The sequence below is a fragment of the Pan troglodytes genome, chromosome 18 (assembly GCF_028858775.2).
Source record: "Pan troglodytes isolate AG18354 chromosome 18, NHGRI_mPanTro3-v2.0_pri, whole genome shotgun sequence".
Taxonomy (NCBI): Eukaryota; Metazoa; Chordata; class Mammalia; order Primates; family Hominidae; genus Pan; species Pan troglodytes.
Window position 1 is genome coordinate 71,842,907 of NC_072416.2, and position 24,463 is coordinate 71,867,369.

The window sequence follows — 24,463 nt, forward strand, 5'->3', positions numbered from 1 at the left end:
TGAATCATTGCTGCAAGAGCAAAGTGGCAGGCAGTGTAGGGCCTGATTACAGAGGAACTTTTCTTCAATACACAAACTTCTAACCTACTGAATCGGAATCTCTGGAAATGGCACCCTGAGACCTGTATTTGTTAAAGCACCAACTGCTTTCCTGCTTCACCTGAGGACTTAAGAGCCCTCTCCTCCTACTTCTCCTAATCATGGTCCCCCTGCCATTTCCTCCTCACAGATCAGCCATGGTCCAACATTTATGTGCAGCATCTCAGGCTGTGCTGTGAGCCCAGCTATCCATTTCTCCTTCACCAGCTACAACTTTGGGACCTGCTTTATCTATCAAGCTGGGATGCCCCCATACAAAAAAACCCTGGTAATTACCAACAAGGAAGAAACACCTATGAGGTAAGCAGGCTTCCCAGAGCCTCCAGATGATTCTCTAGCTGCTTGTGGGTCCTACAGATTCCACACAGGTGAAGCCCTGCCAAGACAAAAAAAAAAAAAAATGATTATGGGTAAGAGTCAAACAAAAGTGGCTATGAATCCTAGGTCCCTGTCCCCATAACTAACACTAATACTTGGATAGCCACAAGCTACCCTGCTAAAAATCCTCTTTGTGAAGTATGTAGAGCAATGCCAAATGACCTAATGAGAGGTTTTATGACTTCCATTTATCTTGTCGTGCAATAGACTTGGAAACTGAGGTTTGAAGAGTTAAAAGGTAAATTTGTCAGGCCAGTGGCTTTGCAGTAAATAGCAGACCTGTACTGAGCCTAAGCTTTCTGATTCAAATCCAGCCTCTCGGCACCATCCCTGTGTGGGATGTTCTAGTCCAAGGTTCTGAGCCCCATTCAAGACCTAATGAGATAGAATCTCCAAGGGCTGGCCCAAAGACCTGTGTTTACTCAAAGCTATCTATCAGTACTTTAGAGAACTTTCCATCATGATGAAAATGTTGTATTTTTGCATTGTCCAATATGGTGGCCTATAGCTGAATGTGGCTTCAGAGCACTTAAAATGTGGCTAGCGAAACTAAAGAACTGATTTTTTATTTTATTTTAATTAATGTTAATTTTAATTTTAATAACCACATGTGTCTAGTGGCCACCATATTGGCTAGCACAGATCTAAGTTCAAATTTCAACTCTTCCCTAGTTGTGTGATCTTGGGCAAATTTTTAAAACTCTCTATGCCTCTGTCTCCTTGCCTGAAATGGTAGTCATAATAATAACGTCTATATAAGACTATTAGGATGATTACATTAGTTCACCTAGGAACAGTGCTTAGAACACTGCCTGGAACATAAGAAATGCCCAGTTATTGTTAGCTGCTGCTGCTGCTGTTATGATTATTATTAGTACCCTGAATATTAAATTATAAGTGTGTCATGTAATTTTAAATACTAATTTTAAATCTTATCTATCTATACTTCTTGCATGATTTGATGTAATCTCAGTCTTACTTTGCTTAAGGCATTGAGCTCTATATGTTGGCCTAGCTAGACTCCTTCTCTACAGACTGTAAGGCAGACAAGGAGAGGTTGTAATGAAAAGGCCTAGGTGCCTTCCTACCCACATGTGGAGTAGGGTGGACATGATCTTTTAAGATCCCTTCTGGTTGAACAATTAGTCATAATAATAATAGCTCACTTTATGGAATATTTCCTCTGTGCCCTATTTAATGACTGTTTCAGTCACTTAATCTCATTTAATCCTCACAACAGCCCTAAGAAATAGTTATCATTACCCCCATTTTACAGATAAGAAAACAGAGACCCAAGTGGGCCACGTAACTCTTCAGAGATCATTTGGGTAATTAGTGATAGAGCCTGGATCCAGACTCCTCTCTGCCTGACTCTAGAACATATACTCCTCCCTACTGTGCTTTGTTACCTAATTACTTCTGGAAGCACTTCCTTCTTATGAGAGGGTACAAAACTCTCGTGTAGAAAACCATGAGATTCATTATCAAGAAATCGAGAATCAGGCTGGGCGCGGTGGCCTGTAATCCCAGCACTTTGGGAGGTCGAGGTGGGTGGATCACCTGAGGTCAGAAGTTCAAGATCAGCCTGGCCAACATGGTGAAACCCTGCATCTACTAAAAATACAAAAATTAGTTGGGCACAGTGGCATGCACCTATAATCCCAGCTACTCAGGAGGCTGAGACAAGAGAATCGCTTGAACCTGGGAGGTGGAGGTTGCAGTGAGTTGAGATCATGCCACTGCACTCCAGCCTGGGTGACAGAGTGAGACTCTGTCTCCAAAAAAAAGAAAGAAAGAAAGAAAGAAATACAGAATCAGTAGAGTGAAGAATATTGGGCAAAGGGTGATGAGCCTTGAGTTTGAAACCCAGTTCAGCCAGGATCTCAGGATGTGACTTGGAGCAACTTGGTTGTGCCTAAGAGAGCATGGGCTGGGTCATTGCTGAGCTCCCTTCTAGCTCTTAAATGACTTCTGTGGCTCTAGGACAGCAGGGCAGGAAACCCATCAGTGTGCAGCCCAAAGAGACAAGGAGACAGCATCTGCCCCTCTGGGTCAGACTTCTTGGAGCTTACGCCTCTTCCTCTTGATTTTCTGCAGCATAGATTGTCTGTACACCAACACCACTCACCTCGAGGTGAACTGCCGTGTTGATGTGGTAAAGCCAAGAAACACATTGGAGATTCCGATAACTTTTTATCCTCGAGAAAGTATCAACTATCAAGAACTTATTCCCTTTGAAATCAATGGGCTCTCACAACAAACAGTCGAAATCAAAGGGAAGGGTACCGAAATGAAGGTAACAGACAGTCGGGAGGCCTTCAGGTGTGGCACCCTCCTTTCTACCCTTATCCTTCTTTGCCCCCCAGAACCCCTTCACCCTTCCAGCCCCTCTGCTTCTCTGCCCCAGGCTGCTCTATTGTAGGTCAGCGAGTCCCACTGAGATGATGTTCCTAATAACACAAAGGGGCAAATCACCAGATCAGACTCACTGAATCATAGATCTTATTCAATACCAAACTTTACTGTATCAAAGGATACAGGTAATCACAGACACTAGAGAAATATTCTTTTTCTTGGAGAAATTTGAGACTTTCAGACTCAGCACCCCAAGTATATCCTTTTCCTCCTGCATCAGGGCATGTTTGTTTTCAGGTTTAATAGATAACATTTTTTTTTAACATTTTTAAGCAATGTACACAGACATGTGTTTCAGTGATGGGACATCTTTCCTTAACACCCCATTGATTAGCATTCTCCAGCCAGCCACAGATCCCTGGATGATATTTGGTTCAAGGCATTTCTTTTACCCAGGCACTCTGGATAGAAAGGGAATGGTCATATTCTGCTGCTCATTCATTTCCTTCTTGTGTCTAGTAAATGTGTAAGGTGCTTGTCTGATGGGATTATCTGTATTTTAATAGAAGGTTTTGGAAGATTAAAATCCTTCCAAGACTTTCAGGAATGCATAGCATATTTCAGCAACCAGGGGAGGGGTGTATTCCTGGCAGCCTTCCCATCAAGCCATAGGAGCAACAGGACATTACCAGCTAATGTGTCTGGACCCAAGCTAGAGACAAGGTCACTTCTGATGCCATTGATTCATTCATTTTCCTATTGGTCTTTCACTTGTTCATTTAGCACCCATTATGTATTGGATATTTTGGGAAGATGCAGAAGTGACTTACACATGTTCTCAGACATCCAAGAGCTCATGACTGGTGGGACAGACTCTCTTGCCTTTTTAGACAAAATGGAAACATGTGGGCTGGGTTTAAATATAGTTGGGTGGAGGGGTGCAATTTAATGACTGACCATGACAGTGACCAGTGGGTGCTGCTCATTATGGGTCAGTGCCATTCTGGAGGGCAGGCTCAGCGTGGCCCTGGCCTGACCCAGACACCATTTTAATCAGTGTCTTACCTGAGGACTTGGAAGCATAACTACTTTTCTCTGCCTCTACTGCCACTGTTCTAGTCCAACCACCATCATCTCTCCCTCCTGCTTTCTTTCTTGCCCTCTTCAAGCCCAGTCTCCGTAAAGAAGCCAGAGCTCTCTCACAAACACTCCATACTTCACTGACTTCCCATTGCTCCCAGAATGAAGCCCAGTTCTCCCACTTCTCACTCAGCAATGGCCTAAAAGGCCTTGCAAGACCTGGCCACCTCTCTGAAGTCATCTTCTCAGGTCCTAGCTCCCAGCCTCAGGCCTTCACTGGGCCACTCCCTCTGGCTCAGGGCCTGGCCACAGGTTGTCTCCCTGCCTTAGGTTGTTCCCCAATTCCACACTCACTCTGGCTCAAACTGACTAGCTCATACCTTTCTTTAGCTCTCGATGTATACATGCCATCTTCGGAAAGGCCCCCTGAGCCCCCTAGCCTAGTTTCAGCCCCATGTAATATGCTCTCAAGGTGCCCTGAGATTTTCCTACGTATATTTTAACCCAGTTGTACTTGTATAATTGTGTGATGAGGAGTTCACTGGGCACTTGAGGCACTTAAATGCTTATTGAGTAGGCAGATGCCCACCCAATATGAAGAAGTGAGGGCACAGAAAGAGAAGGAACCACCCTTGCCTCACCAGAGTAGACATATAATGTTTATTTTTCCCTTTAACTAATGAACTCTTCTTCCTACTCTTTCTTGTCCCACAGATTTTAGTCCTAGATCCAGCCAACAGGATTGTGAAGTTGGGAGCTGTCCTACCAGGGCAGGTTGTGAAAAGAACAGTTTCCATCATGAACAACAGCCTGGCCCAGCTCACATTTAATCAGTCCATTCTGTTCACAATTCCAGAACTCCAGGAACCCAAGGTTGGTGCTCAGAGGGGCTCCTAGCGGCCCCTTCATGCTCCCTGATGATGAGGATGGCCATGCTGGCAACGCTAGCAGCTCACATTTCTTGTGCATCTGTAATGTGCCAGACCATTCTAAGAGCCTTCCCTGTGCTCCCTCTGTTCATTTTCACAAAAACAGTATAGGGCTTTACAGGGTGCACTAGTCCCATACTGTTTTTGTGAAAACGAACATTATTTTCATTTTGCATTTTCATTTCATTTTCCATGTCATTCATTGTCATTTGTTTATTTACATCTCCATTGTGTAGACAGCCCAGTTCTCTATTTTCGTTCATTTCAGGTGTTTCTCCTTAAGCCTTTGTGCATCCATGACTCTGTGCTTAAGATACATTCCTAGGCTGGGCATAGTGGCTCACGCCTGTAATCCCAACACTTTGGGAGGCTGAGGCAGGTGGATCACAAGGCCAGGAGTTCAAGACTAGCCTGGCCAAGATGGTGAAACCCCGTCTCTACTAAAAATACAAAAAATTAGCCAGGTATGGTGGCGGGTGCCTGTAATCCCAGCTATTCAGGAGACTGCGGCAGACAATTGTTTGAACCCAGGAGGCGGAGGTTGCAGTGAGTCGAGATCGCGCCACGGCACTCCAGCCTGGGCAACACAGCAAGGCTCCATCTCAAAAAAAAAAAAAACATATATATGTGTGTGTGTGTGTATATATATGTGTGTGTGTATATATATACATATATGTGTGTATATATATACATATATGTGTGTATATATATACATATATGTGTGTATATACACATATATGTGTGTGTATATATATGTGTGTGTGTATATATACACACACACACATATATATGTTTGTTTGGTTTTTTTTGAGTCGGAGTCTCACTCTGTCGACCAGGCTGGAGTGCACTGGTGTGATCTCAGCTCACTGCAATCTCCACCTCCTGGGTTCAAGTGATTCTCCTGCCTCAGCCTCCTGAGTAGCTGGGACTGCAGGCATGAACCACGAAGCCCGGCTAATTTTTGTATTTTTAGTAGAGACGGGGTTTCGCCATGTTGGCCAGGCTGTTGTCGAACTCCTGACCTCAAGTGATCCACCTGCCTCGGCCTCCCAAAGTGCTGGGATTACAGGCGTGAGCCACGGCACCCAACCGGAATCTGCATTTTAACAACCACACAGGGAAACTGAGTCAGGGAACACTCCTTGAGAAATGCCAGAGCTCTAAGTGTTTCTTATTTCCCATTACTATTTCCTGTATCGGGGAGGAGGAAGAAAGAAGGAAGTACACAGAATAAGTTAGGAAAGGGTCAGGAAAGGGAAATGATACTTATTAAATATCTATTATGTGCTACAAATTTTATAGAGATGATCTTAATCTTCAACATAGAGTAAGTCACAGAAAGTTGAAGTCATTTACCAAAGCATACACAGCTGATGGGAGAGCAGGAGTGAGATCTGACCCCTGTTCCAATCGCAGCAGCAAGACCTCCAGGAACCGAGGCCTTAAGGGCCTCCCACCCTCAGCTGCTGACTCTGGGTGCTATTTCATTCAGGTCCTCACCCTGGCGCCCTTCCACAACATCGCACTGAAGCCCAAAGAAGTCTGTAAACTGGAAGTCATCTTTGCCCCGAAGAAGCGTGTCCCTCCCTTCTCTGAGGAAGTGTTCATGGAATGCATGGGGCTCCTGCGCCCCCTCTTCCTCCTTAGCGGCTGCTGCCAGGCCCTGGAGATCTCACTGGACCAGGAACATATTCCCTTTGGACCCGTGGTGTATCAGACGCAAGCCACGCGTCGCATCCTCATGTTGAACACAGGCGATGTGGGTGCAAGGTAAGGGAGCGGTGTCTCCCACCCTGAGGCTGCCCCAGAGGCTCCTATCCCTGTATCTGCCCTGGACTTGTTCTGCAAGTGCAGTCACTTTTTACTTCTGTCCTCTCCCTTTTACATCCCCCTACTTCCCTCAAGATGTGACAGCAGTGGCCTCACTGGGGTGATTGCTGCTACTATGATTACTACAGTTGAGATAACAGAAGATATTTAGTCCATGCCTGTTTCCTGCCTTGACATGGCACACATCATTTAATCCAACTACAGTTCTATGAGACCAAGACTGCTACCTACCCATTTCACAGATAAGCGAGTGCCCAACCACAGAGGGAGGACCACACAGGACCATGGGATACCAGTGCCACCCAGAACAGAGGCAACTCTCACAGGAAGGGATTGTCGCCATCCCCCGGGATCTGAACCAAGAAGCAGTGCAGGGAACAGTTAAGACCACAGTCCCAGAAGGATTTCTGTCCTAGCCCAGCCACTTCCTAGCTGTGTGACCTTAAGTACACGACACATGTGTATGTGTGTTCATGCATATGTTCCCTGATGTGTCACTCATGGATAATAAGATGCAGCCACTTCCTGCCCTTGGCTCAGCTCTGCAAAGGAGCCAAGTCCACCTACCCAGGAAGTGACCTTAGCCCACATTCCCCAGTGCTTCTGCTCTGTCTGGCAGATCTTTCTCCTCCTAGGTGCTAGGATAGACTCAAGGGAGGTGAACCTCAGCCCAGGCAGTCTCTTGTTCTCAGTAGCATTGAGGACACCCTTACAACATCCATAAACTCTCTTTCTTGTCTTCTTTTGTCTTGGAAAAGGTTTAAATGGGACATCAAAAAATTTGAGCCTCATTTCTCCATTAGCCCAGAAGAAGGCTATATTACCTCAGGCATGGAGGTTTCTTTTGAAGTGACCTACCATCCCACCGAGGTGGGAAAGGAGAGCCTTTGTAAAAACATTCTCTGCTACATCCAGGGAGGCAGTCCTCTGAGCCTAACCCTGTCTGGAGTCTGCGTGGGACCACCTGCAGTAAAAGAGGTTAGTAGGTGCTGCCCGGGGTGGCCCAGTGGCAGGAGTGACCCCAGCAAGTGAACTCAGCCAGGCCTCCTTCAAACATGCAGGCCTGCCCCCTCCCTCCATGAGGCCTGTGAATACACCGTTTCCACTGCTGGAATATTCATTCTCCCCTCTTCATTTGGTTTATTCCTTTCCATTCTTCAGCTCTCATCTGAAACATTACATTCTCAAGGAAGCCTGCTTTGACATCCCTGGCTAGATCACATTCTAAGATCTATGAGTAAAGCATTAACACCTTTCTCCTTTTCTATGGTTTAAAAAAAAAATGGCCTTGGTATATCCCTCTGCTAGCCTTGTTCCTGGGAACCTAACTGAACCATCAGCTGTGTTACCTAGCAACACTGCTTATGGTAGAAATGACACCCAATCTTCCTGTCTATAATTTTGTTAAAGAATGTTATATGAATGGAATCATACAGTATGCTATGAACTTGTATTTATAAGTCTCAGCAGGAACATATGCTTTCATTTCTCTTGGATAAATACCTAGTTGTGGAATGGCTGGGTCATGTGGTAGGCGTATGTTTACCTTTGTAAGAAACTGCCAAACTATTTTCCAAAGCGGTTGTGTCCTTTTACAATGCCACCAGCAATGTCTGACATCTCCACTTACTTCACATCCTCGTCAACAGTTGATAGTCAGTTGTTTTAAATTTCAGCCATTCTAATCAGTATGTAGAGGTATCTCATGGAGGCTTTATTTTCCTAATGACTAATGATGTTAAGCAACTTTTCAAGTACTTATTTGCCAGCCCTGTATTGTCTTAGTTAAAGTGTCTGTTCAAATCTTCTGTTTATTTTTAATTAGGTCGTTGGTCTTCTTATTAAAGTTTCGAGAGCTCTTTATATATTCCGAATATAAGTTTTGTGTTTAGGTCTTTAGTCTATTCGGAGTTAATTTCTGTATATAGTGTGAGATATGGATCAAAAATTTTTTGTACATGGATATCCAATTATTCTAGTACCACTTGTTGAAAAGACTCTTTTCTCTACTGAATTGCCTTGGCACCTTTGTCATTGATTGTAAATGAGAATCAATTGATCATATATATGTGGGTTCTGTTCTCATCTATTGATCTATTTGACCATCTTTATGCCAATACCAATCCAATAGCCAGTTCTTTCTTTAACTATAGGGAGCATTTGACACCATAAACCCGTTCCTCCTCCTGCAAACACTTCCTTCACTTGGCTCCAGCACACCACTCTCTCCTGGGTTTCTTCCTACTCACCGGCTTCTCCTTCTCATCTTCTGTTTGTTTCTTGTTTTTTTTTGTTGTTTTTTTCTGAGACAGAGTCTCACTCTGTTCCCCAGGCTGGAGTGCAGTGGCATGATCTCGGCTCACTGCAACCTCTGCCTCCCAGATTCAAGCAATTCTCCTAACTCAGCTCCTAAGTAGCTGGAATTACAGGCCCCCACCATCACGCCTAGCTAATTTTTATATTTTTAGTAGAGACAGGGTTTTGCCATGTTGGCCGGGTGGGTCTCAAACTCCTGACCTCAGGTGATCCACTCACCTTGGCCTCCCAAAGTGCTGGTATTTCAGGCATGAGCCACCAAGCCTGGCCTTCTGATTCTTCTTAACATTGGAGTTTGTCAGTCAAGAACTAGTCCTTAGATTCCTTCTTTCTTCTACATACCATCATTTCTTGTTGATTTCAGCCAGTTTCTTGGCCTAAAAAAAAACACTGTTAGGCTGGACACAGTAGTTCGTGCCTGTAATCCCAGCACTTTGGGAGGCTGAAGCAGGAGGATCGCTTGAGCTCAGGAGTTCAAGACCAGCCTGGACAACATAGTGAGATCCTATCTGTATAAAACAACAACAGTAATAACAACAATGAAATTGTTCTACTGACAACTCCCAAATCTTTATCTCCAGCCTGGACTCTTCCCTTGAACCCCAGATTTCTAAATTCTACTTCCTGCTTGACGAATAGGCATCTCAAATTTAACATGTATGAAACCTGAGCTCCCGATCTCTCACTGAAACCTGCTCCTCCCACAGTCAATCCCACATCAGTAAAGGGCATCTCCATTCTGCTCATTGCTCAGACTAAAAACTTGGGTGTCATTCTTGAGCCTTCTTCCACCTATACCCAACATACCATACAGAAGTAAATGCTATTGGCTCTTCCAAGTACAACTGGAATATACCCACTTTCCACCATCCCCAGTGCTACCAGTGCCACCTAAGCCACCGTCATCCCCCACCTGGCCTATTGCAAGTGTCTTCTAGTTAATCTCTCTTCCTCTGTCACCTCTAAGCATCTAGAGCAGTTCTGTTAGAGCATAGATCAGATCAGGTCACTCTACTCAAAATACTCGTAAGTCCTCCTTTTTCAACTAAAAAAAAAAAAAAAAAGTGTCTACCATGACTCCAAGACCCTGCGTGCTGTCCCCTGTCACTTTATCTCCCCCTCACTCACTTCACATTTGCCACACTGGCCTGCCTGCCTTTTGTCAAAACCAGGAGCTTTGTAACTGGCATTTCCTCTGCCAGTTACACTCAGGCTCACTCAGGCTCTTCCCCAGGTCTCCCCTGCTTCATCCTTCTTGGTCTTTAATCAAATACATGTGCTCAGTTAGGCCCTTCCTGATCACACTGTGTAAAAACTCAAACCCACTCCCAATCTGGCACCCCCTCTACTTTGTCTTTCCCCTTGGCACTTATTTCTATCCTGCACGCTCTACATTCCACTTGTGTGTCTGTCTCCCCCTACTAGAATCTCAGCTCAAGGGCAGAGATTTTTGTTATTTCGTTCATTGCTACATCTCTACCACCAAGAACAGTGCCTAGCACATAGAAGGTACCCGTAAGTATGTGTTGAGTGAATGAAAGAAAAAGAAACGGACCCACTGAAACTCATGATGGGAAGCACTGTCAAAGTCAGTCTTCCCCAGCGCACATTCTGTACCTCTGGCCCTGGAGACAGACCAGGGGGAAGTGCCATGGAAGATGAGGTGCCTGCTTTCTTCCAGGTAGTGAATTTCACGTGCCAGGTGCGCTCCAAGCACACACAGACCATCCTGCTGTCAAACCGCACCAACCAGACCTGGAATCTGCACCCCATCTTTGAGGGCGAGCACTGGGAGGGGCCTGAGTTCATCACCCTGGAGGCCCACCAGCAAAACAAGCCCTATGAGATCACCTACAGGCCCCGCACCATGAACTTGGAGAACCGCAAGCACCAGGTAGGCTGAGGTCCCCCCACCCCCATTGGTTTCCTGGCATAGTTGAAGGTGGCACTGTGTGAATGAGGTTAAAAGACACTTTGGGGCTGGGCGTGGTGGCTCATGCCTGTAATCCCAGCACTTTGGGAGGCTGAGGAGGGTGGATCACCTGAGGTCAGGAGTTCAAGACCAGCCTGGCCAACAAGGTGAAACCCTGTCTCTACTAAAAATACAAAAATTAGCCAGGCATGGTGGTGCACACCTGTAATCCCAGCTACTTGGGAGGCTGAGGCAGGAGAATTGCTTGAACCCAGGAGGCAGAGGTTTCAATGAGCCAAGATCATGCCATTGCACTCCAGCCTGGGCAACAGAGTGAGACTCCATCTCAAAAAAATAAAAATTAAATTAAAAAACACTTTGGAAGCTGAGAGCTCAGAGAATGTTAGGTGGGGAACACCCAGATCATGTTGGAATAGTGAGGATTTGGGAATTGTGCAGATTATCAAGCTTTGGCTTCCTTTTTTCATTTTTTATTTTAATGTACAGGGATTCTCGTAGAGCCAGGGGCTCAGTTCTGAAATGGAGTGCAGACCAAGCATCAAGTAATTAATGTTTCACTTAATTGCATAAATAACATAATGGTGACTGTAACAAAACAAAAAAAAGTGGCCACAATATTTCACCCTATTAAAAAATGAACTTTTCTTTTCTATCTTCACTACCAATCCTTATTCAGATACAGCCATAACTATCATCATAACATACCCAATCTTACATTCAGTTTGTTTTCACTTTACAGTATAGCAGTAGCATTTTTCTATTTAACTATGCGGTCTTTATGATAATATATTTTTAATAACTGCCCGATATTTCACTGAATGAGAATTCCACAATTTGTTTTACAGTCCCATTTGTTGAATGTTTATCTACAAATTTTCATCAACATTATAAATGGTTCTTATATATATGCATAACTTTTTTCTTTGGAGGGATTTTTCTTCAATAGGCTCTCTGGGATAGGATTCCTGGCTCGGATACATATGAACATTTTTCTATCTCCTGAACTATATCACCAAGATGTCTTCCAAAGTATTATGTTTCTTTCCAGAGCCTCCATTATCCTCCATTAATCCTGGGTCTCTACGTGTCCAATAAGTACCTAGTAAAGAATGCTGTGTGTCATTCTGATCACATCCTTCTTCTCCTTAGGGCACCCTCTTCTTCCCCCTCCCAGATGGGACCGGCTGGCTGTATGCTCTGCATGGGACTTCTGAGCTCCCCAAAGCTGTAGCCAATATCTATCGTGAAGTGCCATGTAAGACCCCCTACACTGAGCTTCTGCCAGTCACCAACTGGCTGAACAAGCCCCAGAGGTAAGGGGGTGGGGCTAGGGGGCTGGGTGGGGAGATGAAAGGAGGACTTTCACCATCTAGCCTGGTCCTTCCCCTACTTAGGACCTCTAGAGGATGTTGAGGGGCTCAAGGAGTTAGAGACAAAGTTCCCTGATGTGACCAGGCATTTCCTGAACACTAAGCCTCTAGCGAGATTCTCTTTTCTGTGCTTAGTTACTTGTAAGTCTCCTGGCACAAAATAACCATTCGATAAATGTTAGCTGTTATTATCATAATGATAATTACCACTGTTATTGCTGAGTGTTCTGTGTTATCACCTAAGCCACTGGCCAGAGAAGCAAGTCCTTGGATCTTGTCCTTGCAGTAGGAGCAGAGTGGAAATCGGGCACCAGGAAAGCTCAAGGCCAACAAGCATGGTCCCCTTCTTTTACAGAGAAGGAACTCTAGACTGGGAGACCAGGCACAATGTACTGAAGGCTTCCTGCTTAGCATAGTGGGTAAAGGCCTGACCTAAATTTGAATCCTGGTTCTGCCAGTAACCAGTCATCTTACCTTCCTTCTCTTGGAGCATCTTATCTTCCTTCTCTTGGCCTCTATTTAGTGATGTGGACATGATAGTGATATGTATTAATACCTCCTACAGATACTGCAAGGATTAATGCCTGTAACACACAGGCCACTCACTCAGTCCCTGGCACATAATAGGTGGCCAGTAAATGGCAGTTCCCATTATTGTTAGTGACAGGGTGAAGACTAGAACCCTGGAGCCATGCACTTCCCATAAAATCAAGAGTACAGCTGGCACTTCTCCTTTTTTCCTATGGGTTAACGGTCTCATTTCCTCTCCCCTCTTGTGTTCTCCTATGATGCCCCAGATTCCGGGTCATCGTGGAAATACTGAAACCAGAGAAGCCGGACCTAAGCATCACTATGAAGGGCCTTGATTACATTGATGTACTGTCTGGCTCTAAGAAGGACTACAAGCTGAACTTCTTTTCCCACAAGGAGGGAACGTACACTGCAAAGGTATCTACATAGCAAAGGCACCACCCTGGAACTCAGGACATTTGGCCCTGAGTTTGATCCTGGTGTTAGCAAGTAAAGATGGCCCCCATAGTCACTGCTCCAAGACATCACAGGGTCTCTCACACATGAGTTGTTTCACCTCATTCATTCAGTGGTTTAACAAGTATCTGTTGAGCACATATGCCATGTACTATACTGATGGCTGGTAACACATCAGCGACCTGAATAGGCACAATCTCTGTTCTCACAGAACACACAGTCTAGTGGAGAGAGATGGGCATTGCTCAAATAATTGCACTATGGATGTATAATTACAAAATGAGATAAGTGCTTTGAAGAAAAGGAGCATGTGTGGATCTGTAGCTCATGGGAGAGGTCGGGACTAAAGATAACATTTGGGAATTTTTCATTTATAGATAGCATTTGGAGCTAAGATGTGGGATAGAATCACTTGGGGAAACATTTTAAAGTAAAAAGAAAAAGAAAAAAGTATCTAGGAACACACACACAGAGAGAGAGAGAGAGAGAGAGAGAGAGAGAGAGAGAAATGCTGGCAAGACGCATCCAGCAGTGTGAGATCTCCTTTTCTACAATAACTGAGTAGGATGCTCCAATCACATCTCATCAGATCAGCATTCACAGACAGACAAGATTTTAAGAGAACCTCAAAACAAGACATCATGAAACATCTAAAAAAAGTTACCATAAAATAGAAACACCTACTCAATAAATGAGTAAATCACCTCTGAAAAGAAAGAGTTATTAAAGCAAACAGAAAACTTTAAGTGAATATTATTTATATCCCCGAAGGGAGAAAATCATACTCATGAAATAAGGATAAGCTATTGTGAAAAAGAATCAATTAGAGACTCTAGAAATGAAAAATAAAATATTTAGAAAACCATGCAGGAGGGATGGACTTTATAATGGAGATTACTAATAAGTTACAAGATGGAGCTGAGTAATATCACCAGACCTTAGCCCCTGAGGACAAAGAAATGGAATGAAATGAAATAATAACAAGCATCAGCAAGGATGTGGAGAAATTGGGACCCTCATACACTGCAGGTGGGAGTATAACATGGTGCAGCTGCCCTGGAAAACAGTCTGGCAGTTCCTCAAATGGTTAAACATAGAGTTACCATATGATTCACCAATTTAACTCCTAGGTAATACCCTAGAGAAATGAAAACATATGTGCACACAAAAATCTATACACAAATATTCATAGCAGCATTATTTATAAGAGCCAAAACGTAGAGACAACCCAAATTTCGATGAACTGGTAAGTGTATAAATAGAATGGAATTTGACAATAAAAAGAAATGGAAATAAAATATTGATACCTGCTATAAAACATTATGCTAAGTGAATGAAGCCAGTAACAAATGTATGATTTGAAATGAAAGTGAATGTATGCTTTGAAATATAGGTGAAAGAAGCCATTCACATATTGTATGATTCCGGGTGTATGAAATTTGAAGAATAAGCCAATCTACAGAAACAGAAAGTCGATTCATGGTACCAAGGGCTGGAGAGGATGGGTTGGGGAAAAGGGGAGTGACTTAATGGTTATAGGGTTTTAGGGATTATGAAAATGTTCTAAAGTTTATTGTGGTGATGGCTATGCTGCCTTGTGAATATACTGCAAACCACTAAATAGAACACTTTAAATGAGGGATTGTATGGTATGTGAGTTATATCTCAATAAAGCTGTTTCAAAAACAGAATGAAAGGAAATATGAGACAATGTATAAATCAAGAAGTTCTAATATATATGTAATGGGAGCTCCTGAAAGAGAAACAAGATACTGGAAGGAAGAAAGTATTCAACAAAATAACTGAAGAAATATTTCCAGGGCTTTTTAAGAAGATCAAGTCTTCTAATCGAATGGGTCCATCAAGTTGCCAAACAGGGTGAATGAAAAAAATACTCACATCTAAATACATTAGAGCAACGTTTCAGAAAACCGGGATGAAAGAGAAAGTCCTAAATGATTCTAGAGGAAATAAAAGGAACTAATAATCATGGTAACATAAGACTTCTTGTGGCAACACTAAATACAAGAAGATAATGGAATAAGCTATCCAAATTTCAGAGTGAGAATGATTGTCAATCTAGAACTCTTTTTCCAGACAAAACTCTTATGACAGCAAAACTTGGACATGCAGGGACTCAAAGTAACTGACCCAGGGCCAGGCACAGTGGCTCACGTCTGTAATCCCAACACTTTGGGAGGCCAAGGTGGGCTGGCACGCACCTATAGTCCCAGCTACTCAGGAGGCTGAGGTAGGAGGACTGATTGAGCCCAGGAGATTGAGGCTGCAGTGAGCCGAGGTGACACCACTGCACTCCACCTGGGCAACAGAACAAAACTGTGTCTCAAAAAAAAGAAAAAAAAAAAGTAACCCACCCATATGCACAAATTCTATCTGAAAATAAATACAAAATTAAAACTTTCTGAATTAGAAACCTTAAAAAATAAGTAAGTGAGCCATGTGCAGTGGCTCATGCCTGTAATTCCAGCACTTTGGGAGGCTGAGGTGGGTGGATCACTTGAGGTTAGGAGTTCAAGACCAGCCTAGCCAACATGGTGAAACCCCATATTGAGGCAAGAGAATTGCTTGAACCCAGGAGGCAGAGGTTGCAGTGAGCCGAGATCACACCACTGCACTCCAGCCTGGGCAACAGAGCAAGACCCTGTCTCAAAAAAAAAAAAAGTGAATCAAAGAGGAAAGTACAAGGATATAATAAGCAAATAATCAAAATTAAATTGATAGGTAATTTTAAACAATTGTTGAAAGACAATCTAAGATAAATATTTCATATGACCTGAACATAGAAAATAGCAAGGGGAAGAATAAAATAAGGCAATGAGAAGCATTTCCTCATTCTGGAGGAATTGAATGGGGGAAATAAGAGAAGGTTTCTCATTCAGAGAGAAGAGTAGGAAGAGAATAGAGATATTCATAAACTGTAGATTTAAACAAAATAAAGATATGTAAAAATATAAGTGAAAAGACTTTGGAGTAAAAATGACAGAGTGAACCCAAATCACCAGTCTCCTTACAGTAATACATATTGAAATTAAAAATAATAACAAACATTTTTCAAAGAATAAAAAGCATTTCTGCTTCTGGTTATAATGATTATAATACTCCATTTTATAATCCTCCCACTATTAAAAAAAACATATAAAACTCAACAAAATCTCTGAGGCAACTTTTCTCAGGCATTGGACAACAGGCAGCACAATACTGCAATCCTCGAAAAGGAAGGAAAACTCATGACGAATCCCCATGATTATCCTGGTTCTCTGCCTAAGGACAATTTCCTGACTACAATTCAGTGAGCTAGAGTCCAAGCAAAGCACAGCAGCCGCCAAGGAGCTGAGGAGGCAGAAATCAGAGTTTGGGACATTCAAAAAGGCTAGTCTCTACAGGGTAGGACACCAGAGAGAAGGGACCAGTGCATGAGTAAAGAGGACAGGTCAGAAGACAGCATGAGCGTTCCCTTCATTATCCTTGGCTAAGAGTTGCACATGTGCAGGGTGAGACAACATGAGATTTACCAGGGAGCAGCTGCTATGTGGTTGATAAAGGAATAGCAATACTATGTGTTAATCAGTGCTGGGGAACATTAGAGGTCTGGCCCAGCCAAAGGAAAGAGATTGCATTAATACCTCATTAAAATCCTGAGAACCCAGCTAAAATACTAGAAAAGCCAGAAGAAAGACTTAGGAGAAAGGGCCATTCCCTTAGTATAAGGCCTTCTCTTTATCAGCCCTTTAAAAAAGCCTAAAACTAAGCACCTGCAAGTTCTACAGGGAGGACAAAATCTGGAGATTGAATCCCAGCAAGTCAGAAGGTCCTGATAAATACCTTGAGCTTTACACGGATGTGCTCTAACAAAGCATAAAACCAAACCCACACAAATTTAAGTCAGTGATTCAACTACCTCCTACAACAAAATCAACACTGTTAAAAGGAAGACAACAGAATCCAGAATCTCTACAATGATCATCAGCATTGTCCAGTACACAAATAAAAATTACTAGACCTGTGGAGAATCAGAAAAATGGGATCCATAGTCAAGAAAAAAAGAAGTCAATGGAAACTGACTCCAAGACGGGCCAGATGTTGGATTTAGCAGGCAGACTTCACAGCAACTGTTCTAAACATAACATAACATTCTCTGGGAAGAAGAGAATGAGAGAGAATGTGAATGAGGCAGAAAATTAAATTACAGACATACCTCAGAAATACTGTGGGTTCGGTTCCAGGCCACCATGACAAAGCTAATATTGCAATAAAGTGAGTCACAATATTTTTTGTTTCCTGGTACATATAAAGGTTATGTTTACATTGTATTGTAGTCTATTAAGTGTACAATAACATTAGGTCTTTAAAAGTAATGTACATACCTGAATTATAAATTACTTATTTGCTTAAAAATCCTAATGATCATCTGAGCCTTCAGTGAGTCATAATCTTTATGCTGGTGGAGGGTCTTGCCTCGATGTTGATGGCTGCTGACTGATCAGGGTGGTGGTTACTGAAGGTGGGGGTGACTGTGGCAATTTCCTAAAATTAGACAACAATGAAATTTGCCATATAAATTAACTCTTCCTTTCATGAAAAATTACTCTGTAACATGTGATGCTGTTTGAAAGCATTTTACCCACAATATAACTTCTTCCAAAATCGGAGTCAGTCCTCTCAAATCCTGCTGCTGCTTTATCAATTAAGTTTGTGAATATTCTAAATCCTTTGTTGTCATTTCAACAATGTTCATGGCATCTTCACCATGAATAAATCCCATCTTGAGAAACCACTTCCTTTGCTCATCCATAAGAAGCAACTCAACATTCATTCAAGTTTTATAATGAGATTGTAGCAATTCAGTCATATCTTCAAGCTCCACCTCTAATTCTCGTTCTCTTGCTATTTCTGCTACATCTACAGTTTACTTCCTCTACTTCTCAAGTTACTGAAGTCTTGAACTCCTCAAAGGCATACATGAGGGTTTGACCTTCTCCAGTGAATCACAGATGTTCTTAATGGCATCTAGAATGGCAAATCCTTTCCAGAAGGTTTTCAGTTTACCTTGCCCAGACCCATCAGAAGAATCATTATCTATGGCAACTATTGCCCTATGAAATGTATTTCTTAAATAACAAGACTTGAAAGTCAAAATGACTCCTTCATCTGTGGGCTGCAGAATAGATGTTGTGTTAGCAGGCATGAAAACAACATTCATCTCCTGTACAGTTCCATCAGAGCTCCTGGGTGTCCAGGTGCATTATTAAAGAGAAGTAATATTTTGAAAGGAATCTATTTTCTGAGCAGTAGGTCTCAACAGTGGGCTTAAAATATTCAGTAAGCCACCCTGTAATTAGAAATCAGATGTGCTGTCATCCAGGATTTGTTGTTCCATTTCTAGAGCATAGGCAGAGTAGATTTAACATAATTCTTAAAGGCCTTAAGATTTTCAGAATAGTCAGTGAGCATTGGCTTCAACTGAAAGTCACCAGGTGCATTTGCCCTGAACAAGAGTCAGCCTGTCCTTTGAAACTTTGAAGCCAGGCATTGATTTCTCTTCTCTAGCTATGAAAGTCCTAAATGACATCTTCTTCCAATAGAAAGCTGGCTTATCTGCATTGAAAATCTGTCGTTTAGTGTAGCTACCTTTAACAATTATCTTAGCTAGATCTTTTGGATAACTTGCTGCAGCATCTACGTCAGCACCTGCTGCTTCACCTTATATTTTTATGTTATGGCAACAGCTTCTTTACATAAACCTTATGAACCAACATCTGCTGGCTTCAAACTTTTTTCTGCAGTTTCCTTACTTCTTCAGCCTTCATAGAATTCAAGAGAGTTAGATCCTTGTTCTGGATTAGGCTTTGGCTTAAGGGAATGCTATAACTCGTTTGATTTTCTATCCAGACCACTAACGCTTTATCCATATCAGCAATAATTCTTATTATATAATTATTATTATTGGTGAGTTCACTGGAGTAGCTCTTTTAATTTCCTTTAAGAACTTTTCCTTTGCATTCTTCATTTGGCTAAGTGTTTGGTGCACGAGGCCTAGATTTCTGCCTACCTCGGGTTTTGACACGTTTTCCTCACTAAGCTTAATCATTTCTAGCTTTTGACTTAAAGTGAGAGCCATGTGACACTTCCTTTCACTTTAACTTAGATGCCATTATAGGGTTATTAATTTGCCTAATTTCAATGTTGTTATGTCTCAAGGAATAGGGAGGCCCGAGGAAGGGATAGAGATGAGGGAATAGGCAGGCAGTGGAGCAGTCCAAACACACACAACATTTACTGATTAAGTTCACCATCTTGTATGGCACAGTTTATAGCACCCCAAAACAATTACAATAGTAACATTTATATTAGTCCATTTTCACACTGCTATAAAGCATACCGAAGACTGGGTAATTTCTAAAGAAAAGAGGTTTAATTAACTCACAGTTCCACAGGGCTGGGGAGGCCTCAGGAGACTTACAATCATGACAAAAGGGGAAGAGGCACATCTCACATGGTGGCAGGCAAGAGAGAGTGGTGAGCAAACAGGAAGAGCCCCTTATAAAACCATCAGATGTCCTGAGAACTCACTCACTGTCATGAGAACAGCATGGGGGAAATCACCCCCATGATCCAATCACCTCCCACCAGGTCTCTCCCTTGACATGTGGGGATTACAATTCAAGATGAGATTTGGGTGGGGACACAAAGCCAAGCTATATCAATATCCAAAATCACTGATCACAGATCATCATAACAGATATCAAAAAAATGAAACAACCAGGCATGGTGGCTCATGCCCATAATCCCAACACTTTGAGAGACCAAGGCAGGAGAATTGCTTGAAGTCAGGAGTTCAAGACCAGCCTGGGAAACACAGTCAGACCCCATATTTATGAAAAATAAAAATAATGGAAAATGTTCAAATATGAATTACCTAAATGTGACACGGAGATACAAAGTGAGCACATGCTGTTGGAAAAATGGTACTAATAGACTTGTTCAACACAGGGTTGTCACAAACTTCAATTTATTTTTAAAAATGCAATATCCGCAATGTACAATAAAGTGAAGTGCAATCAATGGAGGTGTGGCTGTATTTGAAAAAATAATTACTGAAATTTTCCTAATTGGATATTTTTTTAAAAATTAGTTTTTTTTAAAAAACTATAGATCCAAGAAACTTGGCAAACTTCAAGCAGGAGAAATACAAAGAAAACTATGCCTGTACACATCAGGCATCGTTTCATTTTCAAACTGCCAAAAAACAAAGATAAAGAGAAAAGCTTAAAGCAGCCAGGGGGAAAAAATACATATTACAGAGAGAGGGACAGCGATAACAATGGCTATCCTAGAGTTCTGGCTTCACCTAGGAAATAATGGAAGCTATCTGTAAAGCGCTGAAAGGAAAGGAAACAGTCCATCTAAAAATTCTTTATCCACTAAAAATGTCCTTTAAAACTGAGAGTGAAATAGACATTTTCATATAAAAGAACCTGAGAACATTCATTGTCAGCAGATTTACATTACTGCAAAACATGTTAATAGATCTTCTTCAGTCTGAAGGGAAATGGTACCAGATGGGAACTCCAGTCTGCAAGAAGAAAAGAGGGGCTCTAGAAATGGTCAATACCTAGGGAAATGCAAAATATATATTTGGAGGGTTTTTTCTTGGATTTCTTAAAAGATTACTGACAGTTTATAACAAATATAATAACATTCTAAGGTGGATGTTCTTATGTATATAGAAATAAAAGATATGATAACAAAAGCACAAAAGATGGGGTGGACAGGCAAATGAAGTGATGCTAAGGCAAGGTTATTATTAAGTGTGAGGTAGGGACCAGGAAGCATCCATTGTCAAGTGGGAAGTGATAAAATATTAACATTTAATAAATGTTGATAAGGATTCATTTTTAGCTCTGGAACAACCACTAAACATTGTTTTAAAGGCCAGGTGCAGTGGCTCACACCTGTAATCCCAGCACTTTGGGAGGCTGAGGCAGGCGGATCAACTGAGATCAGGAGTTCAAGACCCACCTGGCCAATGTGGTGAAACCCCGTCTCTACTAAAAATACAAAAATTAGGCGGGCGTGGTGGCACATGCCTGTAATCTCAGCTACTCGGGAGGCTGAGGCTGGAGAGTCACTTGAACCCAGGAGGTGGAGGTTGCAGTGAGCTGAGATCGCACCACTGCACTCCAACCTGGGAGACAGAGTAAGACTCCATCTCAAAAAAAAAATATGTTTTAAAATATGACTAAGAAGCCAGTAGAGGAAGTAAAATATATGCCAAAAGATTGTGTATCAATCCAAACGAAAGCAGGAAAGTAACAACAGAAAAATGAAAAATAAAAGGGACAAGTGGAAAATAACTAGCAAGGAAGCAGACTTCGGGCCAAACATATAAACAGTCACTTTAGGCCCGGCGCGGTGGCTCACACCTGTAATCCCAGTACTTTGGGAGGCCGAGGCGAGCAGATCACAAGGTCAGGAGATCGAGACCATAGTGAAACCCCATCTCTACTAAAAACACAAAAAAATTAGCCAGGCGCGGTGGTGGGTGCCTGTAGTCCCAGCTACTTGGGAGGCTGAAGCAGGAGAATGACGTGAACCCAGGATGGGGAGCTTGCCGGGAGCCGAGATTGCGCCACTGCACTCCAGCCTGGGCGACAGAGCGAGACTCCATCTCAAAAAAAAAAAAAAAAGAAAAAAAAATCACTTTAAATGTAAAACGCTAAACACTCCAATTAAAAGACAGGGAGTGAAGGCCAGGCGCGGTAGCTCAAGCCTGTAAACTCAGCACTTTGGGAGGCCAAGGCGGGCGGATCACGAGGTCAGGAGATAGAGACCATCCTGACTAACACGGTGAAACCCCGTCTCTACTAAAAATACAAAAAAAAAAAAAAAATTAGTCAGGCGTGATGGCGGACGCCTGTAGTCCTAGCTGCTTGGGAGGCTGAGGCAGGAGAATGGCGTGAACCCGGGAGGCAGAGCTTGCAGTGAGCTGAGATGGCGCCACTGCACTCCAGGCTGGGTGACAGAGCAAGACTCCATCTCAAAAAAAAAAAAAAAGGGAATGTTAGAAGCTCTTCAAGACACAAAGAAGTTGAAAGTAAAAAGCCAGACTATATAAAGAACTATTAACTCCTAATAAGATAAAACAACCCAATGTGTTACAAAGGACAAACCACTTGAATAGACCCTATTGCATAAAAGCAGCTATGTGAATGACCAATAAAAACACGAGAAGATGCTGAACATTATCAGTCACCAGGGAAAAGAACTTAAAGAGGTGAGCAGCACAAGAAGTCCGTTGCAGGGGTGAAGGGACAGTATAGTGTCGTTAACAAGTGTGAGCTCTGGAGTCAGTCTAACCTGGGTTCAAATCTTGGTCCTGACTCTTCTTTACGTGTGACCTTGGGCAAGATACTTGAGTTTGCTAAGCCTCAGTTCCCTCATCTTTACAAAATAAAAATTAAATTAAATTTAATTTAATTTAAAAAGGTTAAGTGGCATAATAACAGTTCCTACGAATTGTGTGAATTAACTAATTAAGCATTTCTATTTATTGCCTGGCATACAGTAATCATTAATTAAGTGTCAGATGCTATTGTTGTTTTTAAACTATCCCAGCAGCAACAGGAATAGGAAGAAAGCCCATTGTGGCCAGGCACAGTGGCTCACACCTATAATCCTAGCACTTTGGGAGGCCAACACGGACAGATCACTCGAGGTCAGGAGTTCAGGACCAGCCTGGCCAACATGATGAAACCCCGTCTCTACTAAAACTGCAAAAATTAGCCAGGCATGGTGGCAGGCGCCTGTAATCCCAGCTACTTGTGAGGCTGATGCAGGAGAATCACTTGAACCCGGAAGGTGGGAGTTGCAGTGAGCCGAGTCATGCCATTGCACTCCAGCCTGGGCAACAGAGTGAGACTCCCTCTCAAAAGAAAGAAAGAAAGAAAGAAGAAAGAAAGAAAGAAAGGAAGGAAGGAAGGAAGGAAGGAAGGAAGGAAGGAAGGAAGGAAGGAAGGAAGGAAGGCAGGCCATTGAAACGTACCTCAAAGGTCTCGCTTGTTTTCCAGAGCCGGCCAGCTGTCCCCACCAGGGAAGTGCTGGCGTTGGACAGTCCTGCTCTATCTAGCCTCTTCTAAAGCAAGCCCAGGCTATTTAATAATCTCTCATCTGGGAGGAGCCGGAATCCCTAACTAGAAAGTCTGGCTGGCAGGGATCCGGGTAGGCTGCGAGGGTCCTGTCAGCCTGGTACCTGTGCTTCATGTGCCAAACAATGCTAAAAAAGAGAAGGAGCCTCTGAAAATGTGCAGAGGACCCTCGGCTCACCCCTACTCTTCCCTCCTTCCTCCCTCTCTCCCCGTGAATGCAGGTGATCTTCCGAAACGAGGAGACAAATGAGTTCTTGTACTACAATGTGAGTTTCAGGGTCATCCCTTCAGGCATCAACAAAACCATCGAGATGGTGACCCCAGTCCGGCAAGTTGCGTCAGCCTCCATCAAGTTGGAGAACCCTCTGCCCTACTCGGTGACCTTCTCCACGGAATGCCGGATGCCCGACATCACCCTGCCCTCCCAGTTTGTGGTGCCTGCCAACTCCGAGGTACGGCCCCTTGGCTGTCGGGGGCTCCCTGAGAGCTGTGAGAGTGGCTTCCACCCATGAGATCTCTGGATCCACACTCTGCATCCCCAGAGGGTGGGCCAGCCCTGACAGTGGTCAGGAAGGCAGGGGATGGGACAATCACCCTCATGTTCCTTTTCTTGTTGCTAAAGTCCTCATAGGAGCTTGGGCACATCGTTTGGAATTCTCTCTTACGAACCTTGTCTCTGTGATTTGTTTGTTTTCTTTGTTCCAGCTAAAACTATTTTTCTTGTTTTTTCTTAATTATAAAAGTAGTATAGAGTCCAGGCGCAGTGGCTCACACCTATAATCCCACCGCTTTGGGAGGCCAGGGAGGGCAGATCACTTGAGGTCAGGAGTTTGAGACTAGCCTGGCTAACATGGTGAAACCCCATCTCTACTAAAAATACAAAAATTAGCCCAGCATGGTGGTGGGCGCCTGTAATCCCAGCTACTCAGGAGGCTGAGGCAGAAGAATTGCTTGAACCCGGGAGGTGGATGCTGCAGTGAGCCGAGATTGTGCCACTGCACTGCAGCCTGGGCAACAGAG

The 24,463-nt window shown here is 43.0% G+C and overlaps 1 protein-coding gene across 3 annotated transcripts in view; it reads left to right on the top strand.

Annotated features, from left to right (window-relative positions):
• The window catches only part of HYDIN (HYDIN axonemal central pair apparatus protein), a 423,676-nt gene that overhangs the window by 388,905 nt on the left and 10,308 nt on the right, over positions 1-24,463 (top strand). For all 3 annotated transcript variants that reach the window (XM_016930119.4, XM_016930120.4, XM_009431186.5), the window contains exons 76-84: positions 230-399; positions 2,575-2,773; positions 4,627-4,785; positions 6,334-6,611; positions 7,430-7,649; positions 10,669-10,881; positions 12,070-12,233; positions 13,088-13,238; positions 23,665-23,895. In XM_016930119.4, the coding sequence (XP_016785608.3) occupies positions 230-399; positions 2,575-2,773; positions 4,627-4,785; positions 6,334-6,611; positions 7,430-7,649; positions 10,669-10,881; positions 12,070-12,233; positions 13,088-13,238; positions 23,665-23,895 (1,785 nt within the window). The remainder of the gene's footprint in view (positions 1-229; positions 400-2,574; positions 2,774-4,626; positions 4,786-6,333; positions 6,612-7,429; positions 7,650-10,668; positions 10,882-12,069; positions 12,234-13,087; positions 13,239-23,664; positions 23,896-24,463) is intronic.